The sequence below is a fragment of the Lonchura striata genome, chromosome 5 (assembly GCF_046129695.1).
Source record: "Lonchura striata isolate bLonStr1 chromosome 5, bLonStr1.mat, whole genome shotgun sequence".
In the NCBI taxonomy this organism is placed as follows: domain Eukaryota; kingdom Metazoa; phylum Chordata; class Aves; order Passeriformes; family Estrildidae; genus Lonchura; species Lonchura striata.
This window is the reverse complement of record NC_134607.1, coordinates 12,645,664-12,669,895: the sequence shown is the minus strand read 5'-3', so window position 1 is coordinate 12,669,895 and position 24,232 is coordinate 12,645,664. Positions and strand designations below refer to the sequence as shown.

The following is a 24,232-nucleotide window of genomic DNA, read 5'->3' as shown; positions in this document are numbered from 1 at the left end:
TGATTTTATGTTACTTCTGAATCACAGTAGAGAATACTGACTAGTGTTGTATAGAATCACTCTTCTCCGTAAACACTGGAATAGCCTCTATGGAGTTTTTGAAGTATATTAATTGGTTTCAAATAACCATTTTCACACAAGCCTAGAGGGGATGGGTGAGAAACTACTAGGGAGACAATAATGTGTTTTCAGGTATAAAACTACCCAGGTTTTGCTTCTGAAAATGGATTCTCCTTTGTGTTAAAGCGATCCCATGGCATTCTTCTGGGTGTGGTGGGCTCTGATGTACCACTGAGGGAGTTGTTAAAACTTGCTCCACGGTATAAGGTAAGGCTGAGATAATGCAAGTGGTTCCTTTGCACAGCAAAGTCACTACTCACACTTCCATGGGCATGACTGAAAAATCACTTCTCCGCTCTGTAGGAAAAAGTATGAGCATAAGGGAAGAGTTTGGATGCAGTGGTGTGTGGTTTCCATATAGCACATACGAAATCGTTCACTACTACAAGCTTTTAGGCTGCTTCAGCAACACAAGGACAGGGTGATCCGGCAGGTTGGCAAAAGGTCATGGAACCTTTGAATCCTGGTGGTCACCAACCTAAATCCCTCAGATATGGCAGCCTATATTAGAAGAATTAAAGTTTTATATCCAGTTCCCAATGGACAAGAGCTGCCATGTCAGCTGGCAAAAAATGCACTCGTTTCACTGTCAATATTCTTAGCAGAAAAGCTGAGGGCTGAATGGATTATGGAGAGCCAACTCTCCTGTCATGCCTAGAGGCTCCTTTCTCCAGATCAGCATGATGGTTTCTTGGCAGGGCAGTGTACAGAAAGTTGGCTCTCACTCGTTTTGTGCTATACCTGGATAGAGTATTTGCTCCCCAGAGCTGTTAGTCAAAAAACTTTCCATTAGCCCTCTGTTCAATGTATCTTAGAAAAAAAAAAAATTTTCATCCATAGGAAATTCCCCAAGAGATGCACAGTTTGGTTTGGTTTCTGCTGTAAATTCCAGGCAGTGACCCTTTGTTCAGTCAGGCTGCCCAGCAGGAAACAGCGCGCACATCCAAGGAGCACCATGAAATCCAGCAATTTGAGCCAACATTTCAAGGTTTTGTTTTCTCTTAAATAACTATCAGACAACTACTACCAGTGATGCAGTTGTCCAAAATCTGATTGCTGAAGACTCACAGGACTGAAAGTGCTGTCAGAAGCTGTGAATTTCTGTGGTGCTTCCAGCCATGGATGCAGGGCAGACCATTAACAGGCAGCTGTAGGAAATGATCCTGCAGACAGCCCTGGAACTGGGAGTGTCAGGGTGCCCGCACTCAGCATGCAAAGCTGCCTGGTTTGGGTCAAGTTTTATATGATAATTTTCTGTATAAGAATGCCTTTTTATCTCCCTTTCCCCATGTCACTCAAAGGATAGATATACAATAAGTTTTTTCTTCTGGGCTAAGGATGGTCACTGTTCTTTCCTCTAAGCAGTGCCAGGAAAGGAGGAGAAAAAAATCTGGATTTTATTATATCAGCAGCAGGACACATCTTCTCAGAAACTCCTCCAACTTCAGACCAGTTTGGAATCCTAGGGTCTTCAACTTGAATTCCCTGGCATATGGGCTCCAAAAGGACCAGTTCCAGCATTCCAGACCTCTGGAGCTTATATATTTATGATTGTGCTTTTACTGGGCTGGGAAATTTCAGCTTTAATAGGCAAAAAAAAAAAAAAATTCTGATCTAGTGTCTTGGTTTCATTCTTGCCACACTGAGTTAAGCCAAGTGTGTTTATCAAAGAAATGCTTCACATAGAGATGGTCCAAGATTTTGGTCTGGGATGTGTGAAATACAGAATTGATTCCCTGAATGCACAGACAGATTGTAAGTTACTTACCTCCTCAATTCCCTCTCCCTTCAGGATTGTCTCTATAGGAATAAAGTTGTTGGGGTTTTTTTGTTTTGTTTTTTTTAAGATAGCGACTTTATTCATTGTTGTTGTTCTTCAGACACCTCTTGTTTTGGCAAGCACAGGCTACCTGCAGGTTTTTAGCAACTCAGGGTGTAGCTGGAATTTGCATTATATATGGTCTTGAGCTTAATAACTTCTCTCTTGGAAATCTCTCGCAGATCAGGTCAGCCAGTGTCTGGTCTTGTTAGATTATGCTTTTCCTTAAAAAGCATTTTAAAACTACAACATTCCTCACCACTGCCAATTTCCTCATCACTTTCCAATTTCCACATCTCTGCTGTGGAGGGCTCAGTCTGCCTCTGGGTGCTAATTGTCCACGATGACAATCAGACTGTAGGAGGGCATATTTTTCTGAATGTGCACACATACCTCCTACCTGCACATCCTTTTGTGCATCCAAGCACAGACAGAGCAGACAAATATGTACTTTGGGATGGATTCCATTTTCTGCTGGTCAATACCTTTAAAAGGAAAGTATCTCTCAATATTGGTGGGTGCCAGGGTATCAGCAGCACCCATTACACAGCAGTGTTTGTAGTTAAAAGGCTGATTATTCTAATGTCTCTTTCTCCAGCTGGGTGTCCATGGCTACGCCTTCCTGAACACCAACAACGGCTACATCCTGTCACACCCAGACCTCCGGCCTTTGGTACGTAGAGCTGTGCATCTGAGAGCCTTGCTGACTTGAACACAGTGACTTTCAGGGCTGCTTCTGATTTCTTTGCGGTTTTTGAGCTGTGAAGGCCACCAGCCTCTTACTACAGGTGCCCAGGAGCAGGAGGGCCAGCTGGCCTCCTTGCTGAGATGCCCAGGCAGGTGATGATTTTAAGTCTCAGACACCCGCAGGTCAGCACAAATCCACCTATAAGCATTACTGTGCTCACCAGCAGAGAAAGCTGCTGTGAGGCCCTATGGTGGCCCTGTCCTCAGAAAGGCACCTTTGCCCAGGGCCACCACAGGCACTGGGAGCCACTTCAGTGTATGAAGAGAAGGGACACACCATGTTTCTAGGGCAAAGCCAAGCAAGGGCACTGTTTTACCCTTCTACCATCAATTGGCCTCTCCCACCTCCTCCCTGACCCCAGAGATTAGTGGAATAACTCTCTTTCGTTAATTCTAGGTGAAAAGTCTCCCGTGAGTGGAGTTAAAGCCTGACTCCCATCAGAAAAGATCTCCTGCTGGTATTATAATGTTAATGGGATTTACTCTTAGCTGCAGGGGGAAAAAAGCCTTGTTCTGATCTGTTTAGGAAAAGGAGGCCATAGCCTTTACCTGTAAATTAAGCTGTCTTCCTGTCTGTCCCATGCTCCTGGAGCAGCCTGTCCCACTGGAACTCCCCCTAGCCCCTCACTGCCAGCATAAACAAATACGTGACATGGGACCAAGGAATTCTGCCTTCCACACAAATTCTGCCTTCCTAGTCAGAGAAGAAATGAGATACCCCTATTTTTCAAATTACACACCAGTTCTTAAAGGTTTGCTTTAGGAAGTGACCTAGCTACTTACTTGAATATTTTTATTTATTTTCATTTTTTTTTAAATGCCAGTATAAAGAAGGAAAGAAACTGAAGCCTAAGCCGAACTACAACAGCGTAGATCTTTCAGAAGTGGAGTGGGAAGACCAGGATGAAATAGTGAGTGTCAGAAAGTGGATTTAGCCTCTTGTAGAACCTTCTTTCTCCTACTTTGTGTGCCTGTATGGAAGGTGTGGGGAGCACTCTTGCTGTTTTTCTGTGCCTGACTGGCTCTGACTAACAGAGATAGGTGGTTTACAAGAGGACAAAGCATGAAGCTCCCCTACCAAGTGCTTGTTTTCCTTCCCAGTATGAGTTTTCCTTCTCATGGAACAAAGAAGAAGTGCTGGGAGGAGGAAGGAAGCACTATGGAGGATGCTCCAGGGAGCCAGTCTTTGTGTAAAATACCTAATACTCTGGCTTAATATAAAGCCAGAGTAGTTGAGGAGTGTGGCAGTGCCCTGTGATGTCACCCACACATACAGTATGTGAGATACACCTGAAGCCACTCAACTAACAAGATCAGGAACAGGGAGGTACATTCATCAAGAGATTAAAGCTTGCAGTCACTATTAGTAATAAACACAGGGGATAAAGGACTTGGGAAAAACAAATTCCAGAAACCACCTTACTGCACAGGTATGGAGTCACTGAAAGCAGTAACTGACCAGGGGGAAAAGATTAAAAAAAAAAAAAAAAAGCCAAACCCTTTCCTACTGTCTTTTGAGCAAAATTATTAACAAGTGATAAAGAAAAACAGCGTGCACCTTTAACAGCTGCACACTGCTGCTTTGCACATCTAGGACCCCAGATAAAATGAGAATAGGGAGAGGTTCCTCTGTGGCTGGCTTTATTTTACTCAGAACTAGGAGGAAATAGGAGGCAACAGATACTTAAATTACTAAGGTAAGAACTGAATTTGGAGTAAGATAGAATTAGCTGTGAGACACATGCTTCTGGATCACAGGGGAGACTGCTGAGATAAACGGATTTGATGCTTATGGATATCCACTTAAACAGGCAGGACAAACAGAGCAGCAATAGGATCAAAGTAGCTACTGCCACTAGTGTAGGCCAAGTATAAAGGCAGCATCAAGAGAATTTGGGAAGTGGAAGAGTGGCAAACTGAGAAAGAGAACACAGCAGAACTATGTAATTTCGAAAGCAAGACAAAAATAAGAGATCTTACATGCAGTGGAACCACCAAGATGCAAGTTGCCAGCAGCTTTCTTGTAGGTTCACTGATCTCTTACAGGACTTCACTCCCATTGCTGTTTTCTCTCTCACTGGAGCCACTTTTAAAGCTATACCTCTTTGCCTAGTTTGCTATTAAAAAAATAATCCAGGAAATGAAAGAAATCTGCTTTGCTCTCATATTTATTTGGCTAGTGGGCTCCTGTCTGACCAACTGACACTGATACCTGAATGCAAATACAGTACCAGGTGTAAGGTTTCTGTCCATAGGCAATCAGAGTAAAACTATCCAGGGAACAAAAAAATCATGAAACCAGCATGAGAAACAAAAGCCATTTTGTCCCCCTGTACTGCATCTTCCAGAAGAAAGAAAGGTTGCAGTCACAGAGGGTGCAGAGACATTCAGTGACGTGAGCAATATCTGCAGTGTGACTTCAGCAAGTCTAGAGGCTCTCAAGATACACCCACTGCAGCAGAAAGCTGGCAACATTTCAACACTCATATTTGTAGCTATGGTGTTAGATCAATGACAGACTCCACATCCATAATCTCTGTAATGCTGATAAGCAGCACATTCAGGCTGGAAAAATATGCCCAAGTGCTAATGATGTGTAATACAACCAGCTGCAAAAAGAAATGCAAGAGAGGGAAGTTGGCATTGTCTGAAAAATACCAACTGATGCACAGTGGTGCAACCTGCAGCCAGGTACCAGCAAGGGTTTGGGCTTCCTTGTAAAGCAACACAGGGATATTCATAGTGTGAGGAGGAAAAGGAGAAAGGCCAAGGGTCTGGAGAGGAAGTCATACAAGGAGTGGTTAAGGTCTCTTGGTGTGTTCAGCCTGGAAGAGGCTGAGGGGAGACCTCCCTGAGAGAGGAAGGGCAGGCACTGATCTCCTCTCTGTGGTGACAGTGACAGAACAAGAAGGAATGGCCTGGAGCTGTGCCAGGAAGGTTTAGGTTGGATATTACAAAAAGGTTTTTCCCCCAGAGGGTGTCTGGGCACTGGAACAGCTCCCCAGGGCAGTGGGCACAGCACCAGCCTGCCAGAGCTGAAGGAGCGTTTGGGCACCGCTCTTGGGCACACGGTGTGACTGGGGATGTGCTGTGCAGAGCTGGGAGTTGGACTTGATGATCCTTGTTTCCAATTCAGGGTATTCTATGATTCTCAACCCAGAACCCATGGTAAGTCCTGCAGGCTGTCAGACCACAACAGAGAGTATGCTGAGGCTCTGGAAGAAGGTCAAACACTCTTAGCCAAAAAGTACCAGTCAGTGTTTTCATTTCAAAGATGTGGGCCTTGGGAAACTTGAGCTTCATATTCTAGGTCTGTAAATAACCCACATCAAACAGCCATAATAAACAAAACTGTGGTCTGGTAAAGCCAATGCAGTTGAGACTGGCTAGCACCTGATTGGAGGCCTGTCTCTGGAAGTAAGGAAACAATTTGTGAATGAGTAAGTTACTTCCCACCTATTTTTTTTTCTATCCAGCCTGAAGCAATAGACTTGATATGCTCTGGCAGGCTAGACCTGAAGTCAAAGCCTCTGTACTTGTGTAAAAATTTCCTGGATCTTTCTTGCAAGAGGCTGGGAGTCACTGTGAGAATTACATTTTACCTTTGGAACCTGGGTTGAATAAAGTGGTCTTCTCACTGCCTACCCTGCTCTCATATAGTCTTGCTTTACTGTGCTAAACAGCCACTTTTGTGCACCTCAGAAATGGTGCTGAATACAGCCTATAATTTAGAAATCAGTTTTTAAAATGTCAGAGATCTTTGGATTCAGTCTGAGGGAGTTAGTGGGTTTCTCAGTTTTCTCCTCTTCCAGTTTCTCAAAGCACTGTGCTAATGAATTTCTGGCTGCCAAACAGTGAAGTCTGTAAGTGGGACTGACAATTTCATAGATTCCAAATCCTTTATTTTTGCTAAGAGACATATCAACAAGCTTTCAGGATAAACTATTACTATTCTGTATCATTTATCAACATGACTGTCCAAGGATTCTGATCACTGCAAACAGGATTTCTGTTTAAAAGAAGCAAGACAGAGCTGGGGAGGAGAGGGAGCCAACAGTGATTCTTTCTGCCAGCCCCTGTGTGTTAATGACAAGTGGCTCTGTTAATTCCTGCTGGGGCCTGCTTGGAGACACTAACACCAAACCTGTTCACCTCTGCAGCTGAGAAGTGCTATGATCAATGGGGAAACAGGCTACCTCTCTATGGATGTGAAGGTCCCTGTGGACAAAGGGGTAAGAAATTATCCTTCTGTTCAGGTCACCCAGGGGAGTGGATGGGAAGTGGATGCTGAAAAACCACAAGGGATGTAGTTTTCAATGTTCAGCATTCCTGAGTGTGAGGATTTTATTTTTTCACCACATATAGAAGACATGTGCGAAAACATACATGAGAACATCATTAGAAGTGCTCATTACAATTACCAAGATTCTGTTCTCAGAAAGGTATTGGAAATGTCTCTCAGCTCCCTACTTTGTCCAGGTAAAGCCAAAAAGCATGTTGTTCATTGTTTATAGGGGTGAAATGAATCCGAGATCTTCAAGAGTTAGAATAGGGGAAGATTATGCTGAACTGACTTAGGCAGAAGGAGATTTGGAGACTGATTTGCCACCCTATTTCCCTATCCAAAACCACTCATGAAAACTTTGTCCCTCACTTTGTCAGAATGTGATTGCCTTTACCCAGGTCCAGGATTAAATTTCTATGCAAATATTTGCAGATGTTTTATGAAAAGTCCTGGTGAAATGGAGACTTCTGAACACTCCCTACCAGCTCTAGGGCAGGGTTATACATCTTCCTTTGGAATCAGTGCAAAATTATCTCTTACATTTATGTTCTCTGGTACTTTTTCATTCACATTTATTTAACTCTCTCAAAGATTTTGGCTTTCAGAATTTCCTGTTAGGAAGTATTCCAGAGTCCTGCAAGTTACACTGCCCAGAAGTCTTCTATATTTCAGGAAAATTTTCCATCCTTTATAGAGAGCATTTTTTTTCAGTGGCTGGCTGAACTGTTCCCATGCTAAGCCACAGTCAGCATCAATTCCAACAAACCAAATGCTCACAGCCACTGCTGAAATGTGGGGCCATTTCCTAATGAAGATACCCCTCTGTTTCCTCTATGGTTGTCCTGCTAGATCTTGTCACTACATTTTTTCCTCTCTATTCTTGGCATCTGTAACTCCCATGGACCTGCTGATGGCTTTGCTTTTCTTCTGAGCATTGCTAACATCTGCATTTGAAATATTTGCACACTTTTCCGCTATTATGATTGTTCCTGTTGACTCTTCTATCATTTCTGGTGCCCAAGTACCAGGGCTTCACTGAATTATGTGACTGTTTCCCTGTTGCTCTGCACAAAGCAGCTATTCTCTGCAATAGGATATTTCTGAACAGGGAGCCCCCAATCTCTTCTGCTGTCCCTTCAATTTTTTTCTCCCTCCCACAACTGCACTGGAACTGCCGCCCTCAATTCTGTGTTTCTTAGCTATTTTTTCCAGTTGCCATTTTTCCACATGAAACCCACTTCTCCTTTCCATCCAGTCTTTCTAATTTTAAGGGCTGTTGAGACTTTTTTTTTTAGTATGCAGGGAAATGTTCTGTTTTGTCTTACAGATCCTTGTATAGAAGGGCTGCTAAGACTAAGTCTGTTCCTCCCGTTAGATTTTCTTCCCTCGATGGCCTGTTGTTTACTGTTTCTTTCTGTTTACAGTTCTGCAGCTGGTTCTCCCTCTATATCTTATTTAAGCCTACTTTAACTGATTCTTTGGAATAAAAGTTCATGAGAAGCTGTTTCAAGTACTTTTTATAAACCCAAATATATTGAATGACCTTTATTTCCTTCATCCATTACCTTAGTTATTTTATCAGAAAAGTAATCAAGGTTTTAGAGCAAGATCTATTCTTTATAGGTCTAGATTGCTTCTTTTGCTAGTTTAACCCCTTTGTACACCCTCAGTAACACTTCTCCTGAGTCATCCAATACTATCTTTTAGTTCAGTATTTTAGAGACTTCCTTCTGCTACCCTACCCAGGAGAAAAGAAAGATAACAGGAAGCAGCCATGGTAAAGAGATATTATTTGCTCCATTCTGCATCTCTGGAAGCCTTATGAAGCACAACAGGGGACTGAGGCTGAGTCTGTGAGAATTTTACTATTATCAGAATACACATGGAGTGAAAACCAGAAATGAAACTTAGTAATTCCCACTTGTACTCTGCTAGCTGATGAAGCAGAGCAGCATTGAAACAAAGAAAGTGCTGATAGGACCTTGAAACAAAGAGAATAAGGCAGCCAGACTGTGCAGAGAAGACCTGAGTGAAGGGGATAGAATTATTCTGTCAGCCACGTAAATATCAATAACCCACATTGATTTCAGGAAGATATCGAGAACAGAGTGAGATAGAGAGGAAAAAACAAGGAGCAAACACAGGAGGCAGTTGTTAGGCAGTTCTAGGGGCAGAAATGCCTTCACTTTCAGCTTGAGTTTAGAAGGGCTGTGACTGTGAAAGCTAAAGAGAGAGGACACAGGTAGAAGTTGTGGCAAACCTCTGGTAATGGCAGTAGCCAGGCATCCAGGCCTAGCACAGCATCCAGTCTGGAAATCCACGTGTTTCCAGACTGCAGGGGATGGCAGCCAGCCATCCTGTCACTGTGCCAACATGCCCATGCTCTCCTCCCTTCAGCCTTGCTATGTAGCAAAGTCCTGCCTGATCATCCTCAGCCCCACTTGGCTCAAGGGTGCCTCTGCTTCTTTTCCATGCCATGGATAATTGGTGGTACCTCCAGCTGTCTTGGGGCTGGCTGAGCACTCACCAGAAGAGGGGCAGGTCAGGGGAAAAAAGGAAGAGCAGAGCAAGCCCTGCTAGAGGAGAAAGGGTCTCGGGGTAGTGGCTCCATGCCTCCCTGCCTCCATTGTCAGATCAGACAGGCAAGAAAAGGGAGGGTTAATACCTTTTGTACCACCCACAGCCACCAAAACACCACCAAGTGATATTCTTTGGGGGTATCACAGCCCTTTGGAAGATCTTGCACATTAAGAGAAATAACTTCATGGAAAGGGTTATTTAAAAATTGGAATGGACCACCCAGGTGGTGGAGTCACCATCCCTGGAAGTGTTTGAGAAAGGCTTGGACATGGCACTTAGTGCTATGGTCTGCTTGACAAAATGGTGATAGGTTAAAGGATGGGCTTGGTGATCTCAGAGGTCTTTTCCAACCTCAATGATTCTGTGTGGTCTTGGCCCAGCAGAACACCCTGTTGTTCAGCAGTACAGTTGCAATGCATGGAGAGAGAAGGGAGGAAAGGGGTCAAGACACCTGCCACCTCGTCACCTAACAATAACCTGAATCCCCATCACACCTAATAATGTCCCCCATCCCTGTCAGCACAGTGAGCACAGACTTGGTGCACACTGTGGAGCTGGAGCTTTCTGTGCCTCGCTCCACTTTCAGGGCTGCTCAGCTCGAGCAGGTTAGAGCAGGCATGACTTTCCCTGGGGAACACTGAGTTTTCTGTGTTCACTCCCCTGTCTCCCACACACATCCTCTTACCTCGTTCTCAGACTGGGTCTAGGATTTTAAACATATTAGGGTTCATATACTGGCATAAGGCTTGGATAGAAACTTTCCAGAAACTTTTCTCCTTTAGAAAAGCGTTCCACTGAAATCAACACTTTCCTACAGGAAAAGGCCAGTCTGGCAAACAGATGAAGTTCTGAGGCAGCTTTCAATAATCCGAAATGTCTTCAGTTGAAATGTCAGTCTGAAAAAAATATTGGCAAGTGAATCAAAATGGCTTGGATTTGAAACAGCACTTTTTTTCCAAATTGAAAATGTAAAATTTTTTTAACCGATTTTAACAAAATTGGAATATGGTAATATTTTGTCCCACTTTGGTGTGAAAGCAAATGTCAGGAATATCAGCGTTTCCCACAGGAGTGGGGAGACTTGGCCCTGGCTGCCCACCCACACAGAGGATAGGTTCACCATTCTGCCTCTCCTTCAACTCCTCCTTCCTATCTGCCCCTGAGCCCCGCTCCTGCTGGAGATGATGATGATGATGATGTGCAAAGCTGTCAGGGTTGCTGTGTCTAGCAGAAGAGCAGCAGGGCCCCAGCACATGTGCTTGGAGGGAGTGAGAGGGAAGGCAGCTTCCCCTCAGCCCTTCCTGCAGCCGGTGCAGGAGCCCTAGAACAAAGAATGGCTTATCTGAAGCCCTTGTTGGAAAGACAGAGTGGCTGCCTGGATCCTAAAAGTCTCAAGGTGCTGGATATGCTGAATACTGCACATTCATCCCAGCCTCCAGCCAACCCTAGCAGTGTGTGAGGTGTTGGTTTTGCTCAGCCTTGGGGACATTATCCCAGGCCCCCATCACCACTATGCCCTTATTGTCTCTCTTCTTCATTCTCTTATTTCAGAAACGAGTTCTCTTCCTCACCAATGATTATTTCTTTACGGACATCAGTGGCACACCCTTCAGGTGAGCAAGGACTTGTGGCACCTATACATTGTATCAGAAGTCTGATCAGGGACAGCAGATCAGGTCCTTCTCTTCATAAATATTGCTACATGTCATAAGTAGAGCAGTTGGAATAACTAACTTCTTTGTTCCTATTGCCATTAAAATATTATTTGGGGTAAATTCAAAAGGAATATTATTATTTACCTGAAATTCAGAGTCTGACAGCTACACCTTAGGTAAAGCATGTTGTTTCATTTCAGAGAAATGAGACAGCTTAAATTTTCATTTCCACTGAATATGGTGTATGATCCTGGTGTATGGCTTTAAATAAACCTCAAGATTTTTATACATTGAAAATTATAAAACAACTAATAACAAATGAAGAAAACTGTGGGGGGGAGGGGAGGGGTGGGCAGGGGAGGGGAGGGGAGGGAGGGGGATGTTGTTCTTTTCCCCCAGCTGAAATGGTTTGAAACTGGCAGAGATTTGAGAAATGCTATCATTGACCTGAACCTACAATGCTGACCAAAAAAATTGTCACCAGCAATGCCTCATAACTCTACAGACAGGTTCCTTAGTCCCCTGTGCTGAAATTGGATCTTACTTAATCCTCTTCCAATTATATTCTTTTCTTTAATAGCTGTGGAGGGAGTTAATGTCATTAAGGGTTGTAACTGCAGGCAATGACACCTTTCCTTGCTGACAAGCCCTCTGTTTTCCTTCTTGCCTGCAGCCTGGGTGTTGTGCTGTCCAGGGGGCACGGGGAGTACATTCTGCTGGGGAACACTTCAGTGGAAGAAGGTTGGTTAATCTGAAAGGGGCAAGGGAGCTACTCTGAATGTCACCAGTTCTCCTTCAGAGCCTGTGTGTGTCTGTCTGCTTCCTCACTGAATACTCCATGTACTCTCTGGTTTCAGGTTTGCACGACCTGCTCCAGCCAGACCTGTCTTTAGCAAATGAATGGTAAGTGGAAGAAATCCCTGTCAGTGACACAGGGCTTTGTCACGATATTTGGGCAAAGTTCCCAGCAATCTGGTTTGAGTTCACCACCCTCTGTGGCCTAGGGGAAAAGCAGTGCTGTTCAGGTGCTGTACCTGCAAAGACCTGATTGTCTCCAGGCAATTGGCTTTCACGTCTTCCTTTGGGAGATGCCACCAAGACTTGGCACATTCCCCTCCTAAGAAACAGCTGAGATTTATCCTCAGTCTGCTGTGCTCACACTCGGTTCCTCCTCGTGTTGCTCAGAATTATCTTACAAAACCTACACTATGTCAGACCTGTTAGGGAATTTTGTTGCAAGCTTGGTGAGAGATTGAAATGCTTTTTTAAATCCTATTTTATTTTTAGTTGGCATCCTTCTGAACTGAGCCTAGACCTAACTTCTCGTGAACACGGAGGTGATTTATGACCCCCATTTCAATAGCAGGCAGAACTTATGGTTTTGCTTGGTTTGGATATGAAACAGGGTGAAGCACGGCACTTTCCATTTATTGCTGTGAGGTTTGGGGTTTTCATGAACCCAACATTCAGTCCCACTCAGTCACATGAACCCAGGCTGTATCAAAGCCAAAATAACTATATTCAAGCAGCCCTGCAGCCCTTCTCACCTCTCATTACGCTGTCAAGTTGCACAAGCAGCACATTTGAGACACAAACAGAGACTTCTCCTTCTTCTAACTCCTGACTTCAGGTGTCAGCTTACCACACTTTACATATTCATTTCTCTTAGACTTTTCTCATAAATCACTCCTTTCATCCCCTTTATGAGTTTTAATTCTCTTTTATAACCCCTTCCTCTCCCTTGTCCTGACAATGGAGCAGTCAAAATTGGAAGCAGGATTAGAAGACTGGTTTCTTTTATAGCACAGAGCATTTCTAATACCTTCTTCCACTTCTCCCCAAACTGTGTCCTGAGGCTCCTGCACCAAAAGCTGCACTTGGACAGCTTTTGTTATCACCATATCACGCTGCAAGATCATTCCTCATCACACACTTTGTTCCTCTGTCTCTTATTTTTTCTGCTCCTAGTCAGGTCTCACATTTCATGTGACCCTCTGCTTTTCAGGTCTCTCCATCACACTTTTATTTTGTATACAGGCACATGTACACATCTTACACAACATAATACAGGAAACTGCTGGCAGGATTTGGAACAGCTCTGTTGCGTTGTGAGCTTATGCTGGAGAACACAGCAATCCTGCTGAGCACAGCAGTCAGGTTAATTGGTGTTTGGTTTAGTGGTAGGGTTTGACTTACAGCCACACTGTTAGATTTAGAGTGGGCATAACGTGCAGCAATCTAAAAAGTAAAGGCTTTGCAGACCAAGGTTTCTTGCTGACTTTCTTTTTGCAGTTATTATCATCCAGGAACATTTGTTTGACTATGGTTTCTCTTTGCCCTTTTTGGATTTCTTTTCCCCTTCCCACCAGGATTTACTGCATCACCGACATTGATCCCGACCACCGGAAGCTCAGCCAGCTGGAGGCTGTGATCCGTTTCCTCACTGGAGAGGAGCCTGACCTGGAATGTGAGTCCCAGGCACAGAAAGTGCCCTGCTGGGGTTTTCCTGTACCCATCACAAGGCAGAGGGGACTGTGACAAACTGATTAGTCTCAGACTGTGCCCCTGTGGTACTTGCTTATACTGGCAGGACTGAACTCAAGCCCAGATTAATTCACAAGTGGAAATGAGCTGAGGATCCTTGTCTCCATCAGAGGATTTTTTCCCATTTCAAAGCTGACACATAACTCAGCCTTATTGAAGGTGTCAGCACAGGAAATACTGGGAATTGGAAGTCTTGAATGGAGCTTGGCAAAGGCTGCACACCAGGTTTAAGACAGACTGACAGACTGGTCTAGAGGGGGCAATGGCAGGAGAAGCCAGGAAAAGTGCTGAGACAACTCATTTTCCCAGGGACACCAGGCATCATCCTCCAAGGGCTCATGGTGCCCTCTAGAGAGATGGTTTTTTTCAGAACAAGGATTATTAATTTTGTTATACAAACACAAAAGGTAACTGATCCAAGAGAAAAAAAAAATTGTTACAGGATTACTGTATTTCCTGCTCCTCTGCTGCTCATCCCTTGCACTGGGTCCCATTCTCCTGCAGCTGATACAGAACCACTGAAGAGTGGGATCTCTATCAGGGGGCAGAGATGAGCAGCTGTGCATGGGAATTCTTTACAGCAGTTTTGTTTTAGGATGTCTTTCAGCCCCCTTAGTTGTGCCAAGTACAAGCTTCGGCATGTAAGGCTGTACCTCAGAGGCACAAACCTTTGCCACAAGGATGGGAATCTCTTAAAAGTAAAATCAACTGTACTCAAGTAATCCTTCCTCTCTTGCACAATGTGAGCAGAGCCCTCCTGGCTGTCCTTGGAGTAGGCTGGAAAGAGGAGATGTATGCTTTAAAGAGGCCAGGGAGGAGGAAAGTTTTAGGAGAGCTGACTTGGAGAAATATGCAGGCTTGGAAGTGGAGGAAAAACAAATATGATTTGAACACATGAATCATAGACATGAGGGGCCTCAAGAGGGAAAGATCTCATGGTGGGCTCTGATTTTGAAGCTTGAATAACAACAGCTGTGGAGAGAAGGATCCTGAAATCTGTGGCAAAGAAATTTGGGAGAACTTGACGTAAAACATTAAGGGACACCTGGAACATCAACCCAGAAAGTTTCGGTGCCAGAAACACTGAAATGGTGGGGTGGCTCCATCTAGAACAGCACTGAAAGAGGCATTTCTGGGACATGATGGGCACCAAGTTCTCACAGATTAGTGCAAGCAGGGCAGTACAGAAACAAAGCAGGTCAAATAAATGGGGTTCTGGGGCATGTCATTTAGCACATGACGATACCTTGAACTTTCCTAATCACTTCTTATCTCCAGTCCCAAAGTGGATTAGACTGGTAGCCTGGACTGGTTTGAGCATCTGGTTAAAACCAGGACAGGAAAATGTTTTGTGACTCACAGGAAGGAAGGAGGGCTAACAGAGAAACCAGTGAGCAAAGGGACAGAGTAGAGGCCATAAAAAAGTCTCTAGTGGTGTTGAAGTGGAAGGTGTTGGCTGGTATCCTCTCTACAGGATACCCAGAAGAAATGTCAAGGCAGGGATTTGAGGCAAAGGCTGTTGTCACACTATGACACGAAATAACTCACACAAGCAGGCCAGATGCAAAAGGAAAGAAAAATAACCCAAAAAAGCAAACTTTATTTTCTAACTCCACTACATATGCAAAAGTGACAGTGGACTGGAGGGTGAAAATACCACCTCTCCAACCACACTGGTCAAACCAACAGTCCATCAGTTCTCTCCACCCACAAAGAAGAATGCAAAACAATCATTGTTTATATGGACAGTGTGAGAAAATTCAGTAGAAATATGTAAATATCAGAAGGCATAAGAAACTTTTAGAAGAACTTTAAAACTCTCAAAAGAAGAGGGCAACATGCTGTGGACAGCCTGCTCAATGAAGGAGTCAAGTGACAGTCTAATGAATAACTTGATTTGAAAGCCTCTCATTTGCCCACACTTATTTGGGCACCACCTTTGCACAGAGTTTGCAAGGGAACTGGTCTGATGATTTTAGATATTAGAAAGAAATTCTTCATGGAAAGGGTGATTAGTTTCTGCAACAGCTGCCCAGGGAGGCAGTGGAGTCACCATCCCTGGAGGTGTTTAAGGAAAAACTGAACGTGGCACTCAGTGCCATGGTTTGGTTGACGCGGTGGTGTTGGGTCATAGGTTGGACTTGATGATCTCAGAGGTCTTATCCAACCTCATTTACTCTGTAATTCTGTGATCTTGGCTGTAACATCTGCTGCTGTGTTTTCCACCACCCAGGGTGTTTGGACTTCTTCTCTGACCTGTAATGGGAGGCCTCTTTTTTGTGCCACATTGATCCACTGTCCTGCATAGGCAGATGCTCCTTACGAAGAGACTCCCTAAAACATCTAGAAAAAACCATGTCTTTCTCTCTGATTTTTGTTCTTCCTTTTTCTCCTTAGGTGACGAGGAGTTAGTCCAGGAAGTGCTGTTTGATGCAGTGGTCACTGCCCCCATGGAGGCCTACTGGACAACGCTAGCCCTCAACATGTCCTTGTAAGTGTAGGAGACATAAATATGGATAGAACACCACTATGGGTTTATGCAGTGCCTGAAATAGTCACAAACGTTTGCACAGTGTACAAGAAACTGTAGAAATAGCTCAAAAAGCTGATAGAAATAGTGCAATAGCTTTAGAAATAGCTTGAAAAGTGTCTCTCAGGAGTAAACTACAATAAGCTGGGCCTCCCTGGGAGAGTCTTTCGTTTGGTGAGGGTTTTTCTCATGGAGAAAAGGAGTTTGGTCTTGTCTCTATTGGTGATACCTCCAGGTTGAAGCTCAGGCTGGCTTCACTAAACAACTTTGTATTTTATTATTTCCAGTGAGGCAACTGTTGCTTGTGGTGTCTTGTATCATGTCACACAGATCTTATTTCAGCAGACAACTGTGCTACTTACTGACATATGTGGCCATTGGACTCCTGTCCCTGTTTCAGTTCCTTGTATCCCTGCACTAACAGAAGCTGAGCCAGTGACAATCCTGCTGGGACACACAGTTATCAGCACAGCTTTAAATAGCTACACCAACACACTCTCTTTAGTCACATTCTGCTAACCTGGCCATTCTCTGCATCCCTGATCCAGCCATTCTCCTTCTGTAGTTCCCCTCCTGCACTTCAGCCTCGTGAGAGTTGACTGGAGCAGAGCTAGCAGGGGCAGAGGAGCTTATGGCCTACATAAAAGAGAATGAAGTAAGCAGACTTCAAAGGTTTAAATCTGAGTACAAGTCTTAAACCTGCCAGTTGCCAGCCAGTAACAACCTGCTGCCATTAGCCGGGAAGAGCCACTGTCACTCCTGGTGAATGGGTTATATTACAAATGAACTTGAGACCAGGTCTCCAGATGTGGCTTCAAGTTGGAAAGGCCCTGACCCTGGATCATGGCTGTTCTTGTGAGAACTGTTTGCTTCTGCTTGCATATTTCTGTTCCACAGGGATACCGAGTCAGGCGTTGAGATGGCATTTCTGGGCACTCGGGCTGGACTCATGAGGAGTGCCCTGTATGTGGGCTCTGAGAAGATTTCCAACAAGTAAGTCCCTAAGCTGCATTACAGAGTTTCTGTCAATGTCTCTGAAGGGGCAGCATGAAATCACCACCAGCCTTAGAAATGCTTTTGGGGAGACAGAATGGAAAGGAGCAACACCTTGATGGCATTAATGCAGATTCACAGAATCAGAGTAGGTGGCCTTTGTCTCCCTCTGGTCCTTTTGAGTTTTTCTTAAAATACTGTCCCAAAGTGCATTCATTTGAATGAAACCCTTCAGTCAGCTGACACAGAAAATGTCCACAGTTACTGCACATATCCCCAGAACCATTTTACAGTGCAAAGGCTCTGCACTCCAGTGCCCCAGCACCATTCCAGCTTGGCTGTGTTTGATCTTTCTGTCTCAGTTCCTCTCCCAGATTTATGCCGGTCTGCCTCTCACACTGCCGCATGGCAGCAGCATCCCAGCGCCTTGCAGTGAGGCGTTAAGAGATGTGACTGACATCTGTCACATCCCATTCACTCTCCTGTCCTCTCCCTCAAGGCAGAAGTACGTGTGCACTGAAGGGTTTTGACATGGAAGGAGTAGTTTGCATTCTGTTGCATTTTTGGATACGCAGGCTGGTGCATGCTGCTGTAGGAAAGGACGGGTCACAGAGGCACACCAGCAGATGGAACAGAAAGGGACCATGTGGGTGCTGGTCATTAGCTTCTCGGCAGCTGTTCCACTGTCCCCAAGTTCCCCAAACATGAGTCCTACCCTCAAGCTCTGCTGTGCCTGAAAGGTGACACTCTTCATCTGTTTGAAGCAGTCTGAACAACACAGAGTAATCCATCTCTGGCAACAAGGGAGAAATGCCGTGCGCTGCAGGAGGCTAATGTGATGATTCCCACTGCTTATCAGGAACAGCGTTCAGTGCTTCAAACAGTCACAGTCACCACATTGCAGAGACAGATCCCCACATATCTTACAGGAGGTACTTCTGGAAATCCCTGAAAGGGAAGAAATCATGAGGAATTATCATTACGTCAAAATATACAGCAGAACAAGAGTCTGAAAACAAAGGGATTTGCCAGGCAAGCTGTATGGATATCCAGGGAAGCAAATGACCTGATTTTCATGAGGTCTCATGTGAGCACATCCTCTTGCCTTCAGAAGCACCCCTTTGCTCAAGCACTTCAGTTCCTGCCTCTCCAGGAATCACAGAATCATAGAATTTGTTAAGGAATTGGAATGAACCTTAACAATCATCTGTCCCTGACCCACTCTGCCACGGGGAGGACCACCTCCCACTAGACTAAGTTTCTTAAGGCTTTATCCAACCTGGCCTTGAACACTGCTAGAGCTGGGGCATCCACAACTTCCTTCCAGCTTCTTACCTGCCTCACCTTAAAGGATTTCTTCCCAGTATCTTACCTAAGTTTCTCCTCTTTCAATCTGTACCTATTTCTCCTTGCCCTAGCACTGCCGTTTCTAACAGAGTCACTCTCCAGCTCCCCAGCAGCCCTCCTTCACATACTAGAAGGTTGCTCTGAGGTGTCTGCTCTGAGCATCTCTTGAGGCGATGAGGATGCATAACCTTATGTTTGGGGTGGGTGGTTTGTTTTTGTAGGACACTGCCTAATCGCCTTTCCTCGCCTGCTCCCCATCCCCTGCACTAACTAACGGCCACAAGCGCCTGCGCTCCCTCGCCCACCTGCTCACCCCGCGCTCCGGCGCTGCCCCCGCTGCTCGCGGGGTGTCGTGCCCGGTAACCCTTCCGTGCGGCCCGCTTCTGTGCGGCCCGGTTCTGTGCAGCCCGGTTCTGTGCGGCCCGGTTCTGTGCAGCCCAGTTCTGTGCAGCCCGCTTCCCTCCGGCCCTGCCCGCTTCCCGCAGGGACCCCGGCCCGCCGCCCGCCCGGGGCCGCCGCCCGCCCGGGGCCGCCGCCGCGGTCTGGTCCGGGCCAACAGCGGCACCTGGCGGCGGCCGCGGGAGGCGCGGCGGGCGCGGCCGCCCCTCAGGAGCGAGGGAGGGCCCGGCCCTGCCCCGAGGGGACAGCGGGGACACCGGGGCACACCGGGGGACAGCGGGGACACCGGGGCACACCGGGGGACAGCGGCGACACCGGGGCACACCGGGGGACAGCGGCGACACCGCCTGCCCTCGCCCATGGAAAAGCCCCGGGTGGTGAGCTGCGGGCGATGCGCCCGGCCGCAGGTGTCCCCCTGCGTTGCCCCGAGGAGGGCTGCCGCTCCTCCACACCGTGTTATGTCCCGGCAGGAAATTCCTGACACAGAAGGACAAGGAAAGCATCTTCACCATGGACCACTTCCCTCTGTGGTACCGCAGGGCGGCCGAGCATCCCCCCGGCAGCTTCATCTACAGCATTGTCTCAGAAGATGAGTCAGGTAACCCCAGCCTAAATACAGAAAAGACAGAGGGAAATAAAAAAGATTTTCACACCTCGCATCCCTGATACCTTTATTGCTGTGAGCCCTGCCCTCTTCGCACCAGAGCTCACGGCCAAGGTGCTGATCGCAGCTGAAAGAAGAAGCTACAAGGTGTGGGGAAGGCAGTCGGGAATTGACAGAGAAGGATGGAAATGGAAAAGCATTACCTTTCCATAAATGGAAAGGTTTAGAGAGGCGGGAGCCGGGGGAACACAAGGTACTTGTGGGGCTGGAATACTCAGGAAACATGAGAAGGGAACAGGAAAGGTGTTGGAGAAGGAATGAGACACACAGATGTGGCCAGGCTTGGGAGGGAACAACACCAGCCCTGCTGGATGGCAGTAACAGCTGGCACTGGTGAGGGATCAGCAAACAGCCAGGAAGTCTAGGTTCAGAGGGTGTCATTTTTTCCATCACCACTTTCCATGACAGGAAAGGATGGGTTTGTTATGGAAGATGGTGGAGGAAAAGGGTGGAGAGGAAGGCTTTTCCATAGCATGGGTGTCCTGCATCCTTCCAATCCCAATACTAGAAAATGGCATCTCTTGCTCAGCAAAGTTCAAACACTAGAGGAAAGCAAAGATTGGCTTTTCAATATCTCTTGCTTGGTTCCTGTATGTTCCTATGAGCATTCAGGGCCAGCCATGACCTTCTCAAAGGCTGGAAGAGAGCATAGGAGCCTAAAAACAAACAAGCAAAACAAAATATTCAGAGAGACTGCTTCGCAGAAGGCAGAGATCCCCTCTGTGCTCCTTCCTGGCCCCTAGCTCTCCATCTTTGTCACAGAGCTCAGCACTGTAGCTGTTAAAGCTTTTTGTGGCACAGTGGTGGGAGTCTGGTGGGTGGGAAAGCAAGTAGCAAAGAGAAGAAACCAGCCTGAGAGGCAAGAGATGAACCAGGATGTATAGGGGGAAGGAATGGAAAGAGAAAGTACTCGAAACCTACAAAAGCCTTTCTTCCCCAACACCCTTACATCTCACTTAAAAGGCAAATATGGAGAGATGACAGGAGGGACCTTTTACTCCCCTGCAAGCTATGGCATCTGATTTTTTGAATAGAGCGTGGGTTGGAAAAGCAGGGAGTGACACCCTATGGGACTTCCTAGGGCAGCCATTACCCAGGCCACAGTAGTCACTGCTGGCTAAACACTGGGGCTGTGGCTGGCTGTGGCTTGCTGTGGCTTTCTTAGAAGTCACAGCTAGTTTTGGATAAAGACTGAAGACAAGTAGCTAGCACTGTTCTTTATTTTACATGGCCATGGGTCAGAAGCTTAAATCAAGTCTAGAACCCCACACAGCTGGAAACTCTGCAGGCACCTTGTAAGAAGTAGCACATGGCCCTGAAGACCTTGTGCCCTAAACTGTAAGGGAGATTGTTAGTGTTTAGGGACGGGCAGCTCAGAGAGACTCCCTGGGAAGGGCCAGGAAATAATACCCAGTGCTTCTGAGATAGTAATTTACTATAAAGCAGAGTCCAGGCCCTTCCTTGACATCTGATAAAGCAGGGCTGCCCCACATTTTAGACAAAATAGGCCACCCAGTTTCTTATTAAATTCTATCAGATGCTGAAGTCCTCTTTTCGTGTTTTCCACAAGTCCCCTGCTGTGACAGGAGATTTTTTGTGGCAGAGGGGCTTCTAATAATCTGAGAAGGAAAACCCCCAACAGCTCTCTGTTGGAGAGAAAACCAGCAGGAAGTGACTGCAGGTCATTAGAAGCATTTATACACAGAACCTCTTTCCACTGTCCAGAAGTCTCAGAAATAAAAGGGACAGCAGGGAAGCCTCTGTATGTCAAGTGGTACTGTTCTTGCAGCCCAGATTTTTCATGGGTTGGGTGAGATTTTTTTTTCTAGAGACCCTAAGTGTATTTTGCTTCTTTGTCCCATCCTCGAACAAGCCATTTGACGTTCACCATTGTCCTGGTTTAGGGCAAATTTGGGAGAAAATCTCTAAAGGGGTTTTTAGAAACCTCTAGGAAAAAAAAATCAAGTGGCCCCTCCCACAACTGGTTCCAGCAAAGATATTTCCCTGGAGAAAAGTGGAAAAAACTGCTTATTTAACAGGCAAAGCGTTCACCATCAAAAACAAAAAATGGACAATAATAAACAATAAAACCTCTTGCTGCTCCAAAAGGGGTGAGAAAGTCAGAAAGTCCCCTTGGTGGGCTGTAGCTCAGCTCACTCAGTCTCTTATCAGTCCCTCTGGCACTGCAAATGCCACGGCCCAGTGGGCCACAGGTGCGAGCTCCTGGTGTTCTGGGTGTTCAGTCCAGAGCAGGTTTGAGCAGGTCCACAGTCCAGGGAACTTCTCTGCCTCAGCAAGCTAAAAACTAACTAAAAGCAAAGGAGAGCTCTGTCCTGCTGTCTGTCCATCCGCAGACAGCACAGGAGCAGGAATGTGAAGGAGTGAGTGCAGTCCCTGATAAACTCCACACTTCTTCTCTCCCCACTTCACCCTAAGAACCAGTCTCAAGGGTGTAAAACCTCGTACCCATATACAGAATAGACAGCTGGGGATACAAGCATCATATAGCCAACCCAGGACAACCATAAAGGCAGGATCATGCTCAAGGCATGTGAGCTGAGTACTTATTTCACAAAGGTTTTACTGCTTTTGACACACTTGAGCGGGTTAATCTGGCTTTCATCAAAAAAACAAAAACAAAATAGAGCCTCCAGGCTGAACTGTGGTAGGCACTGAATTGTGCTCTGGGCACACCTATAATGATGAAGGCAGACATGGAAAGCAGTAACAAATGCTGGAGTTGTGGGGATGGAAAGATCTCTGACCTGTCTGTCTAAGGAAGAGATTTCCATAGAGCACACAAGGAGGGAACCAGGTGCAGACTACATCGATCAGCCTGGCCTTCAAACTGTCCCCTGGCACTTCCCAAAGAGGTGCCCCAGCTGAAGTTAATATAATCCATTTTAAATATATAAAGCAATGGAATCTGCCACATGGACAACTGCAGGCTGGAACAGCTGCCCTGACAAGGAGAGATGGAGTTCAGTTGCTTGAGCCTATCCAGCCATGCGATTTTAAATGCCCCGTGAGAGCTCAGGGATCTGCACAGGGCTGGCAGATGTGTCACAGGACCTACAAGATGCTTAAAGCAGCAGCTCAAGGATAATTGGGAGACCCTGGGACATAAGAGAGTTTAGGCAACAAAGTCCCAGAAGGCTTTGTTTCTAAAATGGAGTGTGCTCTGGAAGCTGCTGTGTCTGCAGTTTGTAGTGCTGGCCTGGCTTGGGTAAGAGTTAGATATAAGCCTGGCCTTTGGTGTGTAAGTGTTGTCAGAATTACCTGTCCTGCTTCTCTGTCTGCAGAGTTTGGATGGTGCATTGAGCAGAACAGCTCTCTGACCTAAGGCAAGCTCTACATGCCCAAAATCAAGGAGGCAGGTCCTCTACATTTTATCACAGAATCATGGAACATTTTGGGCTGAAAGGGACCTTAAAGGTCACTTAGTTCCACACCCCTTGCTGTGGGCAGGGATGTCTTCCATGAGACCAGGTTGTTCAAACCCCGCCACCAGCCCCAATCCTGCCTTGGACACTTCTTTTATGTTGAGGATACCACTTTTATCATGAGCCATAAAGAAGAGAAAAATTACATTTTCTCATAGCCCATTAGGCTGGTTTTGTGTTTTGAAAGATGCAGCCCTTGAAATTCTGAGATGTTTCAGAGTTGAGGAATATGTAAACACTGTCCTGGATGGGAAAATGTGAGGGCAAGCTGCTCTTATGCCTCTCTCAGGTTAAGATAACCAAGTCTGCTGTATTTATGTCTTGACAGAGGGAGGTGGCCTGCCAAAAGTGGTGACAGTGAGCACGGCTGTGTCTGTGTCTGTGGATGGGAAGATGGGAATTGCTGCAGGTAGGACATTCTGGCTTCTCTTTTTATCTTGAATGGAATGGCTTCATCTTGCATTGAATGTGGGAGCTGAGAGCTGTTAGCTTGTCATTCAAGGGAAGTGACAGGAGCCACAATAGCTTGTGGTATTGAGAACTAGGCTAAACAGAGAATAATGGAACAGGTACTGAATGGCTGACAGGCTTCTGAAAAGGAAATGGGCTGCTTGAATGGAAGCTTCCCATCTCCAGTGCTGGTGAATTTGTGGATTGAGACTCTTTCTCTGGAGCAGGAACACGTTGGGAAGTCTGTGCAGGTTTAAAACTTTGCAAAACGCTTTGGCTTTGGAACAGCTTCATATTTGTGTGTCCCCACTGTCATCTCAAAGGAAAAATAACTTCTGCTGGTGAAATGGGCATGTTGCTAGAAATCCAGTTCAGACCTATAGATTGCCAAACTTATTGCTGTATCTGAGATTTACACTCCTTTTTGCAGACCTTCACTAGACTGAAACTTCTTTTGGAAAATTCATGTAGCACATTATTTCCAACAGAACCTCAAAGCTTTTGAAGATTTACCATTTTTTGTACTAATTGCTTCAGCCTTGCAATGCGAGGAAGTGCACTGAACTCAGAAACAGAGCAGCCATTTAACAAAAAAAAAAAAAAAACAAAAAAAAAAAAACCAAACAAACAAACAAACAAACAAGAGCATTATCAGT

The 24,232-nt window shown here is 45.8% G+C and overlaps 1 protein-coding gene across 1 annotated transcript in view; it reads left to right on the top strand.

Moving 5' to 3' along the window:
* CACNA2D4 (calcium voltage-gated channel auxiliary subunit alpha2delta 4) overlaps nucleotides 1-24,232 on the top strand; it is a 120,160-nt gene that overhangs the window by 35,583 nt on the left and 60,345 nt on the right. The window contains exons 15-26 of the mRNA XM_077783300.1: nucleotides 247-327; nucleotides 2,538-2,612; nucleotides 3,511-3,597; nucleotides 6,847-6,918; nucleotides 11,103-11,164; nucleotides 11,880-11,947; nucleotides 12,064-12,109; nucleotides 13,576-13,673; nucleotides 16,148-16,241; nucleotides 17,178-17,273; nucleotides 19,490-19,617; nucleotides 23,455-23,535. Coding sequence (XP_077639426.1) covers nucleotides 247-327; nucleotides 2,538-2,612; nucleotides 3,511-3,597; nucleotides 6,847-6,918; nucleotides 11,103-11,164; nucleotides 11,880-11,947; nucleotides 12,064-12,109; nucleotides 13,576-13,673; nucleotides 16,148-16,241; nucleotides 17,178-17,273; nucleotides 19,490-19,617; nucleotides 23,455-23,535 — 988 coding nt within the window. The remainder of the gene's footprint in view (nucleotides 1-246; nucleotides 328-2,537; nucleotides 2,613-3,510; nucleotides 3,598-6,846; nucleotides 6,919-11,102; nucleotides 11,165-11,879; nucleotides 11,948-12,063; nucleotides 12,110-13,575; nucleotides 13,674-16,147; nucleotides 16,242-17,177; nucleotides 17,274-19,489; nucleotides 19,618-23,454; nucleotides 23,536-24,232) is intronic.